Source organism: Exophiala oligosperma, assembly GCF_000835515.1.
Source record: "Exophiala oligosperma strain CBS 72588 unplaced genomic scaffold supercont1.10, whole genome shotgun sequence".
Taxonomy (NCBI): domain Eukaryota; kingdom Fungi; phylum Ascomycota; class Eurotiomycetes; order Chaetothyriales; family Herpotrichiellaceae; genus Exophiala; species Exophiala oligosperma.
Window position 1 is genome coordinate 298,360 of NW_015622827.1, and position 12,799 is coordinate 311,158.

Consider the following 12,799-nt stretch of genomic DNA (forward strand, 5'->3'; position numbering starts at 1 on the left):
GCGTTGCATCGAATTGCTGAACATTCACACCTCTCTCCGCCTATCCTTTCGACACGAGCAAGATCATGGAACTCTGTCTACTTCCAGACACCTGCCCTTGTGAGACTTGGGTGGAAAAGCGACCATACAACTCTTTTTTTTTGTTTTGTGACCCCCTATTTGGACCGTTAAGGCAGACCGACTCGACAATCCTACAGACCACCTCGTGCTATTGTTTTAGATCCACCCCCAAGAGATGCCTGGAGATCGCATTTCACCTTCACCCTACGGGAAAAACGGAGGTGGCTTCTCTTGAAGGGACGATCGGTCCTCTAAGATCAATCCATCAGTTCTCCCCCTTCCAGGAACCCCTTCCGAAAGCGACATCCTTCACCGAGTCGCTCAAAGTAATTGATGACGACTTCCTTCTGCCATGTCGGCCTCGACTTCTCCCACAGAGTTGCGTAGTAAGGCTTGGTGAGTTGCTTCGTCTCAAACCATTCTCTATCAGCATCCCATATTTCAACTAGTCGAAAGTGGCTTGGGTCTTCCGGGTCCTGGAATATGTCGAAGAGAAGACATTCCGGCTCGTTGCCACATGCTTCCCATACCGGACGATGGGCGGCCTTCCATTCTTCGATCCGGTCGAGATGGACATGGAAGTCGACAAAGAGAGTGAGTTGCTTTTTGTTGGTCATTATCAACCAGGTGTTTTGGCCCAACTTGTTTCATGCAGTGTCCTTGATGGAAGATCCGAGGCGTACACCCGAGGTCATCGATTTGTCTTGGTCGAGAGTCCGTGAGTGTCAAACTTCAAGAAATAGAGTCTCAGCGATGTCCGTTGATTTATGGAATTGATTCTCTCGTACCACCAGCCTCACATTTCAGAGAGAACAGCAGATGTCAACTCGAATTATCTGATGACAAATCAAAACGATCGGCGTTTCGAGATCCGGAGCGTATGGAGTTCACGTTATTGATGCCACCCACAAAACCAAGACTCGTCATAAAGGAGAGGCAGCGTACGAAGAGCGCCATGTCCCAGTACAAGAAAAACTCGAGTGTCAATATATCATTCAGTGCAAGATGCCGACCTTCTTTCTTACTGCTAATATTTACGTCCCAGACTCATAAACGCATTTGGGTGCTGACTCTGTAAATATTGAGAACATCTTATCCCCAGGGTAGTTGGTTTCGTCCTGCCCTGCGTATCTTCACCGAAGTCTTGAATCAGCGACACGGCATTTTGCCTCTGTGGTTTGGTCTGTGGCCGCCGTCGCTACTACCAAACGGAGATGTGATGCATCGTCCAAAGTTGGGCTACCATTTGGCTTGCATTCTGACAAGTCTGCAATATTGGGAGGTATCCGAGGCTGGGGATCCCATGCGGCCGGTCTTGATCGATACTCGTCAGGGATGCCTGATCTTTCTTTGGTCCGGGTTTGGCAAGCCATAGCATCCATCTCCTCGCCGAAATCTGCCATATTTGCGAAAGCCATCGGTTCATTTACGAATTGTTCTTTGCTACCACTTGCGAGGGAAAGTGTCCAGCGGCCAATGAATTGACTCGACTTCCTTCCAATGAGGACATGCTACGAGATCGTATGCTACGCGCAGTCAAATAGGCCCGGCGCAGTTAATTAATGGGATCATTTCGACACGTCTCAAGCGAAATCCACACAATTTGGAATGCGAGGGTCTTCGCGCGGCCTTCACATAGTAGGCATGCTTCTGGGGACAATCTGACATCGGAGACTCCATTTCAGCCTCACGACCAGTGCTACGCCTTACGTGTACTGCTTTCATTCGACCACGACATTCTACGATAGACTTCTCAAGACCTTTTCCCGCTCGCTTGCGGTAAAACTCCTGCAGGCGACGAACTGATCCCATCGCTAAGCGCCACGCTACGAGACATTTGGTGTGTGGGGGCAGAAGTTGCCCGTCTGATATGAGCATTCCAACAGCCTAATAAAGAGCACTGATGCCTTGACGCACAGCCGTGCCGCTCTGGATCATTTCTATACCCATCTAGGAGCATTCATCTGCCATCCCTCACTTTCGAAAGGTTATCTCAACATTGGGCTAGGCATTCCCGCCTCGAGATCAGCGACGAGATGGCCCTTCTTTCTGACATACAAACTGCCATCTCGGGCACAATTGCAGTTTACAAATTCATTCTAAGTTATCGCATCGCAGATAAGGAAATTCAAGACCTCAGCTCGGATGTACTAGCTCTTCTGGCTGTCCTTGATTCTCTTGCAAGTGTTTGCGAAATTACACATAACAGCACTAGCCTCGATGCTTTAAAAATTGCCTCCGATAGCTGTTTAAAGTGTCTCGATACCCTTCTGGACCAGCTCCCAGATTCAGTGAAGCAGAGAATTGGTCAAATGAAGTCGGACGCTTCGGTATTTCAGAAGATCAAATTTGCTGGATTCCAGAAAAAGGGATTGGAGGAATTTAGGAGATCGTTGCTCGAATGTAAGGCTACCTTGAATATTGCCTTAAGCAAGACACAATTGTGAGCAATGATCCTCATATGCCGGCCTCACTTGCTGAAATTTAAGATGAGACATGAAACTTCAAATCGACTTAAACGAATCCAGGACTCTCTGGAACTAAACAGTGCCGAAATCAGTGCCGAAATCAGAAAATCCCAAGACAACATCCGGCAGGACATCCAAAGGCTTGAAGAGACCATCAAGTTCCAAGGCGCAGAGTCGGATGTTTCGGACAAGGCCGTGCATAGGTAGGGGATCACGAAGGACATGCTGAACGTGCTAACCCGAAAGGCAGCGATAGTGACCGTACTGACAGCGGTGCGATGAAGACCTTCCATCTCAGAAGGAGGGATAGGCTCCATGGATTTATGTCATCAACACCGGCTGTCAACGACAATTCATTGGATGGTGAAAACCTCTCCAGGGAGGTGAAACTCCCATCGATGAAATTTGTCTGGACGGTGGACGTCCTTGTCCCGAATGGGCGACGGTCTAGAGATGTCAGCGCCGGCGTCGATCCCGATTTGAAGTTTAGTTGGACAGACAACTCTTTCGTCTTTTCGAAGTTGAAAGCTTCGGACCAGATAAAGCGGATCCAGGACGTTGAGGACGACTCCTTCTACAAAGGGAAGAGCCAGAGCATGTTCAAGCTGCGGTATAAAAAAAACTACTACGAGCCCGAGGGCGTGGTCCGCCTTTGGATATCACGTCACAGACACTTCGACCGCGTTCCCATCGACTTCTTGGTCTTCGATTCTCTAGCACCACCTGGCGAGGTCGGGCTCGTCATCTGTTCCGACCAACTGCGGCTGACGAGCGATGCACAGCAAAGTGGGCCGGCGACCAAGACCTCCTCCAGCTACAACTTGAACTCCCCTGGGGAGTCTGCCCAGGCTCGACCATCGAACACTAGACGACCTTCGGGGAATCCTCGTGGCACGCCTTCTACCACGTCTGCCAGTAATCAGCATCAGCCACCAGTCGCTCAAAGCCAATCATACGCCAGAGACTCTCGAAGCGCACCCAGCACGTCGACTCGTCCTCAAAATCAACAGTCTGATGCTCAAAGGTACTCTTCTGCCGGCTCTCGAAGAGACCTTCCCACCACACCGACTCGTACCCAAAATCAGCAGGCTGATCCTCAAAGACACCCTGCCGACTCCGCCACCTCTCGACGTAGCATTCCCACCACATCGACTCGTCCTCAAAATCGGCAGCCTGATCCTCAAAGACAACCTGACAGATTTCGAAGCAACGTCCCCAGTGCGTCGTCGACTCCAAGGCAAAACCGGCAACCGGAGAAGCAGAAACACCCTGTCAGAGGTGGATATCGAGACAACCATTCCAGCTCGTCTACCGATAGCGAGTCTCAATCGACAGACTCTGAAGAACGCTCGGATAGTCGCCGAGCGTCTCGGAGACCTTCCACCACCCATTCGCAGCGGCAAAAGGACAAACGATACAGATAGTGTCTTGAAGGGTTCCCTTCCTGGCGCCGGTGTGCGCGTCGATTGTCAGGCTGTAGAGCTTTGAGGAGACCAGGGAAATCGTGCGGAGCAAGATCTTTAGGTAGACTCCTGGCTCCCCTTGGGTTTGATTGATCAGACGGAAGTAATGTATGTAATGTTGTAAAATTTGACGTATACAATGAATTATATCTACGACAACTTTATTGCTTCACGATCTTGATTTCCCACCCCTTACTGACTTCTCTGGTTCTTCATATCCGTGTCACTTGCGAATACACAGCGCCGGATTTAACTAGCCAAAGAGAGTGAAAAGTTCAATGGACCATTTAGGCAAATGCTTATTTTAAGGAAAGAATGTTTGATCATTCATATAGTAACGACAGTAGCTAAGAAGTAAGCAACCAAAAGAAATGGGTTTCGTCAAGCCACAGGGGAGCTACATGGCCCTGCCCACATCACAGAGACTTGACTGGATAATAAGCTTGACTTCTGGTCCCCAGGCTCGTGCTCAAGTGAGAACCTTCAACAATAGTGATTCGGAAGTGTTGTAGTGTGGGCCAAGTGGACCCGACTGAGATGCTCTGGCAGCAAGAGAGTGATTGACAAAGAAAGAAAACGACGGTGGTTCGTTCTGTTGGCCTGAAAAGAGAGCGTGTGAGGTTCGACTGGAACGAAGACTGCCGCAGTGCTGTTGGTCCTAAGCAATTTGGTAACGACTGGGACGTCCTGAAGAATCGTTGCGTGCCGTAATGTCGCCGACTTGCTCGTCGTGGTGGTGATGATGACGACGACGCATACCGTGGCTTCGACGAGTTAGAAATTGTGAAAAGAACGATGTCGATGGACAGCGAAAGATAGACAAGTAACAATGACCGGACATTCTCGGTGGTAGAAATCCTGGAATGAGAGCGTTAGTGTTTTTGGCATGTTGGGAAACAACTCTGTAGTCGGAACATCCCAAATGCCACCGAGTCACTGGCTTTTCAGGATCGCCTGGTGGTACAATGCTTGCACTTGGTGTGAGAGCAGTCCAGGCATCTTTGCGGACTCAAGTCTGGGTTGTTGAGGTAATCGCACTCGTGACATTTCCACCAGCCTCTCATGGATGGACGAGTTCCGAGTCTCAGTTGTTTTCTGTTTATCGATGCCGACGTCGATGCTGATGGAGTTGGAAGACTGATTGGTTTCGGGCCAGTACTGACGGTGGACCGGATCTTTCTCAAGTGGTTGCGGTGGGACCTGCGCGACGATGTCAACATCGGTGGTATGTTGTCGTCGGTTTTGCAATCGTCACAGTAGTAATGACCACAGCCCGTGCATTGATTTGCATTGGCGAGTTTCATCGGGCCGTTCTCGCACTTGTGGCATTGCCATAGGACTGGGGCCATTGTGGAGAGGAAAAAGAACACGTTCTTGCGAGGAATGTAATGACTGCTTTGATATTGGTGCTTGCCAACGCTCAGAGTCCACGGTGATGCTCAAGGAAACTCAACACCGACAAAGGAAGAAGGATAAGATGTGAAAGCTAAGAAAAGACTGTGTAAATTGATCAGAGTGTTTTTGTAGAGATCGAAAATGAAATGCTGAACGATGGCATTGCTTCCTGTCGCTCATGGTATGGATTATATAGTGGAATTGATCTGTGGTACTGGAGTCCTGGCAGTCCACAAGTCCTACCTGCGTCGTCATGTCAAGCAGCCAAGTAGCTCTGAACTCACCGAAGCGAGAACAGGTCATTTTGATGCGAACAATAGGAGAAGAGACAACCCAAAAAGTACACTGCCATGATAGTGAGTGAAGCATGGTAATTTCAACACAATTGCCCCGTTTCAAGCAGGATGCAAGGTGAAATTGAAGCTGGTGCCATATGGATCACCAATGGCAGCGTTGACGTGGTCCAAATGTGCAAGGTTGTAGGGACCATTGTCTCGATGCGTACGGAAGCTCCATAAAAACTTGCCCCAGAATGATGTTGCAGCCATTGCTCTGGGGGAATACTGTGACTGCGAGTAAAAATTCCAGATCTGAGGCGAGACGAGGCTGAGTTGTTGACCAATCGATTGGCTGCAAGATGATATTCTTAGAGAGAGCCTTGCAGTAGATTTTCGGTACTGTCCACTCAGCCATGACTGAGAATGTTGATGCAGGGTGGCTGTGATTGAAGGTAACTCCGGCCAGGTGAGATCCTCTGGCTTCTGGGACGAGGCCTCAGATGCAAGGAGATTCTGTCTGCGAATAGAAGTTAGCATTCGGGTGTGAAGCTCACGTGAATATGATGCACGACATTGCTACCTCGCAGACACAGGGCTGAAAACTGCACAGCCACGAGGGCGCCCTGTGTCAGAACTTGAGAGACATTCGTGTGCTGGTGGACTCGCAGTAAGCCTTGATGGTAATTCCAGGAATGGGCATCCACAGGCCTCAACAAAGGTGAAATACGCATGGCATTTCCTCCTGAACTTCATGCAAAATATCCGAGCGTCAGGCTGAGTCAACGTGATCCGTCAAGAGTTAGTAGTCACGCTTCACCTGACGTTGTGAAAAGTGTAGGTAGAATTCGGTACAAACACACAGTAGGACTGGGATGACATCCCTTGAACCCCATTGACATATCAACACGGTCAGGTGCCAATGAAGCTGAGAGTTGAGCAGTCAGTACTGGCCTTCATCTATAGTTAGCCATTGACACACTCAAGAGATACAACATCATCTCGCTTTGAGAGCCGAGGTTCTCAAAGCTTTGGAAGCTCTCCTTGGAACTGAGGCGGGGACCAGCATGTACCTCACACGGGTGTTCACGGCAGTTGGAATTGTGTGTGGACGCCTGTGGGGTAACGCAGTGCCCGATAGATATGAGGAAGACTTTCCTCAACCGCCATGATCCTGGAGCAGGTGATGATGCAGAGCAAAACAAGGCAAGAAGGCAACCAGGCCGGCGCCCTTCGGCGAAGATTGCAAAAATGGAATGTTCCCGCGTAGGACAGTCATTCAGACAAGCCTTGACAGACTTCAGTGTTCCAGTGACTATGTCCTTGAAGAGGCAATGAAGTTGAACAAGACAAATGGAGCTCGGTGGGAATTAGATTGGGCAGCAGTTCTGCGATCGACAAGAACTACTATTTCTCAAACCTCATTTGGCGATGCAGAGACGGTTGGGCAGGAGAGACAAAGATACCGACCTGCAGTACAGAGGACATCTGTCGCTGTTTGCGAATGAAAAGGCAACCATTCTCTTAGTCAACTGGCTATTGTGCCCAAGGTGTTTGTGCGAGATTGTCCAGGCTGCAGCGAAGTGGGATGGCGTGTGTAGTTTGGGTATCGATCTGGCTCCACGAACTTCTTAGAACATTTCCCGAGACATAAACATTAAGGAACGATCAACGCTGAGAAGTGCAATGTTCATACAAGTACTTATTATGGTCTGTTGCATGCCATGGTGGCGCTGGAGCGGGTTGAGTTGGGCATGATGCCCAGCGGTACAGAAGTAGAAATGAACAGATGGTTGCCCGAAGCGGGACGGATTCAGGTATTAAATGAGGGAGTCTTCGTTTACGAGGCAGCTAGGAAAGTCGGCTCCATAGAGAGGAGTATGTTGTGTTGTATGTTTTTATGTGTGTGGACTTTTTGGGTGTATGATGAGTAGGTACGGAGTGTACGGAGTAGGTTTTCAAGTAATGCCTACCTGTAGGTACCTGAGGGCCGCTTGGTGGCCACCTAATACAATGCCTAAATTGGTGCCTCCCCCCTAATTCCTTATTAAGGGGATGACGTCGACTCATCCTCTGTAATTCATGATCCTCACAACTTCCCTATCGCGGCGCTCTCAGTCACTCAGTCACTCCCTGCCTCGCTCTTCTACTTTTGTACACTTCTCATTTGTTCGTCTTCTGAGCTGCCTATCTTTGCTACATCAGATCTCCCTACTCAGCCCTGTGCTACCGTCGAGTTCGTTGTTTCGCTGGCCACTGCAATTGTGCGCAGCCTCGTTTTCGCTGGCCTGCCGAGAACCCCCCCCCTCGCTGACAGTTTTCTGCATCGTGCCAATCCTTCCACAGGGTACGCCATTAAAACTATTCTATTCCTCTTTTCCAACGCCCTTTGCTTCTCCCGCACTGTTCCTCAAGAGCGTCATGGTGTCTGCCCTCTTGTGCAGCGGCAGCAAACAGCCCTTTTCTATCCAGTGTTGATCCCTGACCTGACCATCGACCAGAACGCTGTCAGCCACGATTACGAAAACCTCGGCCTTTCCATGCATCGAAATATAAGCTGATCACGGAGGTGGAAGATTAGAATATAAGTACAATGACTGAGAACCGATATCGTCCTGCATCGCCTCGGCGCAGCGCCTACCCCGATCCTCGAGCATCCACCGGCATGGTGTATTCCTCCTCGTTCGATACTCGCTTCTCATCTCAGCCACGAACAGCCCTCGATCCTTATCAGAGCACACGCCACGGAAGCTACAGCACGCAAGGGGTCACGAGCAGAACCTTCCTGGACGACGCTCATCCCGGTAGAGGTCCAGTGGTCCGCACAGAATATGCTGTTCGCCCGAGAAACAACTCGTCTGTCGGCTCAGAATCACGACGCCCTCTGAGTGCATACGTTGCCAGACCTGCTTCGCCTCCTCGAGTGCGCCCTGTCATCAGTGTGGCCCGGGATGATCCGCGAAGCCCAGTTTTACCGCCAGCAAGAGAAGAGCGCTTTCTGGTACCAGCATCTTCACACGCTGGACGACACCATCATAGGCATTCTAGCGCCACACGTGCCGAGCAGGATCGACTTGGGTACGTGAGGGCCAACAGACAGCCTGAATACCATCGTCGCGGTGGCTACAATGCATACCCTTCATACACTCGAGATGCACCATTACAGGAAAATGGATTCTCATACACCACACCCAAAGAACAGTTTCTTCAAGAATCGTCCCGGCCACTTCAGAGGCGCGAACCGTTACAAGAAGACGGATACTCTTACACCACACCCAAAGAACAATTTCTCCAAGAATCGTCACGGCCAGCTCAGAGGCGCGAGAGCTTCGGTCGGCGAGAGCGCCCCATCAGTACCATTGGCGTGCCAGAGTATAGACAGTCGGTGAGACGAGATCTCGGCCCACCTCCTTCTTCCTCTCGTGCTCTAGACAGAATCGACCGAACTGATGGGGTGAGACACTCAAGTTCTCGTGTAAATGAATCTGACGATCGTACGGGAGATATCCCTCGACGTCACTCTTCAATGCGGACTCCAGTGCTACACCACTATAGGGACGATAACTACGTCGCAGGAAGAGAGGAACGCGATCCCCGGCTGCCACCCAAGCCGAGATATGATCGGTACGAAGAGGATGATAGAAGCCACAAACACAAGCATCGCGAGGAGAGGGAGAGGGACGCGCCTCGTGATACTGATCCACGTCGAGAAAGAGAAAAAGACCGCGACCGCGACCGCGACCGCGACCGCGACCGAGATAGAGAAAGAGAAAGAGACCGTGACAGAGACATGGACCGGGAACGAATTCGAGAAGGCGACAGAGCTGTCAGAGGTCCAGATGATCGTCGCCAAGAGAGAAGTCGTGACCCAAGTCCCGAGCAGCAATCCAGCGTCCGCAAGCACTTGCCGACTGTTGCTGCTGCTGCTGTCGGAGCCGGAGTAGCTGGGGTAGCTGCTAAAAAATCTCGCAGCCCTAATGAAGGTTCTGATAGTGATGAGCACAAGGATCGAAAGCATCGGAGAAGGCGACACCACCGCAATGGCGATGATGCTAGCCCAGATGAGGTGGCCGATAGGGCTGAACGCGACCCGAAACTGGTAGATGGCGATCGTCGTGAGCGCCGTAGGGAAGAGGTCAGGACAGAAGAGCCTGTTGCAGAAGCCCGAGACGAAAGACACGAACGACGCCGGCATCATCGTCACAGACACAGGGATAAACCAGGGCAAGACAATGAGTCTGACACCACAGAAGACTCGGCTGGGCCTGAATCTCGTCCACAGCCCCGCTCCGATAAAGACAGGAATGGCGAATTACGTGAACCTTCTAGACGTCGGGAACGAGCCTCCTCTCGTGACGCTGATCGAGACGGCCAAGCACTACAGCCACGGACAATGTCCCCTGGAGAAGAAGATGACGGTAGACCACGACGTGTCCAGCTCGTCGAGCCGGTAGAGAAGAAGGAAGAATTCAAGCCCAAAGGCATTCTCAAGCCTCCTCGTGAGGTTCCGTTCCCTGAAGATCCCAATCCTGAGCGAGAGGGTGTGGCTCCTCTAAAGGATGCCAAAAAGGATGGGATACCAGCCAACGCACGATGGACCAAGATCAGTCGAGCGTTAGTCAACCCTGAAGCGCTAGAGAAAGAGCATGAACGTTTCGAAGAACGCGATGATTATGTCATCGTTCTGCGTGTCGTAACTCGAGAAGAAATCATGAAGTTCGCTGAAAGGACCAAGGAGATCCGAGGTAAGAATCAAGAAAGACTGTCCCCTATCTACTATCTTGCTAATCTCTACTTCAGAAGCTCGCGAGCGCCAATGGCAGGCTGAATTGGAGGAACGACGACGAAAGAAAGAGAGAGGGCACGAGAGCAGCGACGACTATTCCGACGAGGAGAGGAGAGCTCCTCTAGCAATTGAGCAAGAGAAGCCTCTTCCGGGGCTACAGGGAGATCCTCGGGCATATCTACATCAACAACAACACCAACAACAGCCATACAGACACGACCATCAACATGTCATGGCCGGCGCCCCGGGTACGATGCTCCCACAGCAAACTCCTGTGCAACCACCCTCCGTGCCGCCACAAGGAATGCCCGTCCCCGATATAAGAGTCGAGCCAATTGGAAACTACTCGTCTAACGTATAGAGCATTTACGATATTACGCCTGAACGAACCAAAGGGAGGAATTGTGACCGCCATCAACAAAGCATTTTGAGCGTTACCTCATTTCAAATATGAATCAATCTATTGATGAAGGATTACTTTCTATGTCGATACCACAGCGAGATGTCATATTGTATTTGTGCAACGAAGCGCAAGAATGTTGCACAACTTTCCATTTAGACTCTGTGAATGAACACACTTACAATGAAAGTGGCACCGAGGCATCCAGTGAAAGAATGATGATGCATATAACTCACACTCACGACTTCCTTGTCATTGAACCCTCTGAATTCTGCATGAGATACTGGTCATTTCTGTTCCTTAACCGCCCTTTCGAGGGTGGATCGTCTCGACGATTTGATATGTCAAGATTTCGCGCCATGAATCATTGACTTCCAGGTTTTTAGGAGGAAGCAATTTCCAGCTCTCCTTATTACGAGTGTGGCGTACACCATCCATTGAAGAGCTGCAGTCGAACCATGCGGGAACTTCAGCCTCTTTCTTGCTGCCGCCGGCTAGGGTCTTCACACACCGTCGAGCTCTCAATGAAGCAGGGGAATTAGGGGTGGGCGGGTGGTCTCGATGCTCACCGTTGATATTTGCTTCATCGACCCATGTTCCAGGTACAGAGTAGCTACAGACGCATGACAAGGGTGTGAGTGGGCCTTAGTTCCCTTCGCCGCCTGCTTCTCACTTGCATGCGCTGAATGTACCAAGGGATCGAATCTTGTGCCCATCAAGGCTTCTCGCATTGTCAAGAGAATGTTAACCGCTCCGAGGCAGACCAGTGCAAAAGGAAGCTGGACCGTGTCTGACGGATGATTATCAATTGCAAGACTGCTGGTGATTGGTGATTTACCCCGTTCGTAGATTTGGTCATTTTGATTTCATTCTGTCAGACGTTGTCTTATTCTTCTGGCTGGCAACAATACACTCCTACTCCTTATTATTTGTCCGTACGGAATATATGCGCCGTACTTACAACACTCAAAAGACCTTTCGATCGTCGTCCTGGCATCATGTCCATTCGCAACCCATCGAACATCGGATCGCTTGACTACTTGGTGGCCAATACACAATGTCGACGTCCGTTTTCATTACGATAAAATGAAAAGGCGTTGCTTTGTGCTACCCTTATTATGTGTCACATCCATCAACTCGCTGGCGTCCCAGAGCCAGGATCTGAATCTACCCTCCCACCTGGCCACCCTCCTCTCTTGGTCGTCCTCCACACCATGCCGCTAAACATGGACTATCGCTTGCTAAAAGCTAGTACCTGATGATCCTGTCTCAACGACGCCCTGTACACACCATCAGCGTCCTTGTACTCGTGTCAAGCTCGTGATAACATGGGAGGACGATCAATAGCACGTTGTCCGCCACGAGGGCTTCCCGTTGTCATAGACCTGGGACTTCTTCGACCCTACCCTTGTCCATCACGTCCGTCATCAACTGCCTACAAATCGACTATCACACAGTTCACAGATTGACGACAATGCGCTGTGTTGTTACAAGACAATCCAAGCTTCAGAATCCAAATAGCAGCAAGTAGACCACCAAAACATGCCGATTCTGCGGTTTGGAGGGCGACAACCGATTACGGGCGATTAGCGAAGGGGAGATCCCAAGTTTCAGGGTAGCTATTTTGGTTGGACCTACTCCGTATTGACAAGACGCAGTTAACCAGCCGGACAACCATTCTTTCAGTGTAGCCATCGTACAGACTACCAAATGCATGTGCCCGCAAGGTTACTCAGTGATGCGCAGAACTCGGCAACGGATGTCGTTCCCCTGTATATCCAATTCTTCGGTGCGCGCGAAGTACAGTTGCAGGTTGCACAGTACGAGGAGCAACGCCAAAAAGAGATCTTCCCACTGAGACATCTCTAGATCCATTGGGGCGCTCCAACTCGGCCTGCATCAATCTTCTGGGTCTCCGAACTTTGTGAAATGTCCCTGAAGGGAAGAGAACG

At 50.5% G+C, this 12,799-nt stretch overlaps 3 protein-coding genes across 3 annotated transcripts; 2 read left to right on the forward strand and 1 right to left on the reverse strand.

The window, feature by feature from the left end:
- The first annotated feature begins 57 nt into the window (after positions 1-57).
- PV06_09300 (uncharacterized protein) lies at positions 58-4,123 on the forward strand. The gene is made up of 2 exons (XM_016410735.1): positions 58-2,503; positions 2,555-4,123. Exon 2 carries the CDS (start codon positions 2,807-2,809, stop codon positions 3,950-3,952), a length of 1,146 nt encoding a protein of 381 aa, XP_016258542.1. The 5' UTR covers positions 58-2,503; positions 2,555-2,806; the 3' UTR covers positions 3,953-4,123.
- PV06_09301 (uncharacterized protein) lies at positions 102-838 on the reverse strand. Its single transcript, XM_016410736.1, has one exon. The coding sequence runs from the start codon at positions 675-677 to the stop codon at positions 318-320; it is 360 nt and encodes a 119-aa protein (XP_016258543.1). The 5' UTR covers positions 678-838; the 3' UTR covers positions 102-317.
- Positions 4,124-7,774: 3,651 nt separating the features above from the next.
- On the forward strand, positions 7,775-11,083 carry PV06_09302 (uncharacterized protein). Its single transcript, XM_016410737.1, has 3 exons — positions 7,775-8,008; positions 8,163-10,406; positions 10,462-11,083. The coding sequence occupies exons 2-3, from the start codon at positions 8,255-8,257 to the stop codon at positions 10,806-10,808; spliced, it is 2,499 nt and encodes an 832-aa protein (XP_016258544.1). The 5' UTR covers positions 7,775-8,008; positions 8,163-8,254; the 3' UTR covers positions 10,809-11,083.
- The last annotated feature ends 1,716 nt before the right edge of the window (positions 11,084-12,799 follow it).

What these genes read in the sequence shown, in the direction of transcription:
- PV06_09300 (XM_016410735.1), top strand. Translation starts at nt 2,807, where the DNA reads ATGAAGACCTTCCATCTCAGAAGGAGGGATAGGCTCCATGGATTTATG.
- PV06_09301 (XM_016410736.1), bottom strand. Translation starts at nt 677, where the DNA reads ATGACCAACAAAAAGCAACTCACTCTCTTTGTCGACTTCCATGTCCAT.
- PV06_09302 (XM_016410737.1), top strand. Translation starts at nt 8,255, where the DNA reads ATGACTGAGAACCGATATCGTCCTGCATCGCCTCGGCGCAGCGCCTAC. An exon ending in AAGGACCAAGGAGATCCGAG is followed by an intron (nt 10,407 to 10,461) that starts GTAAGAATCAAG and finishes TCTCTACTTCAG; the next exon opens with AAGCTCGCGAGCGCCAATGG.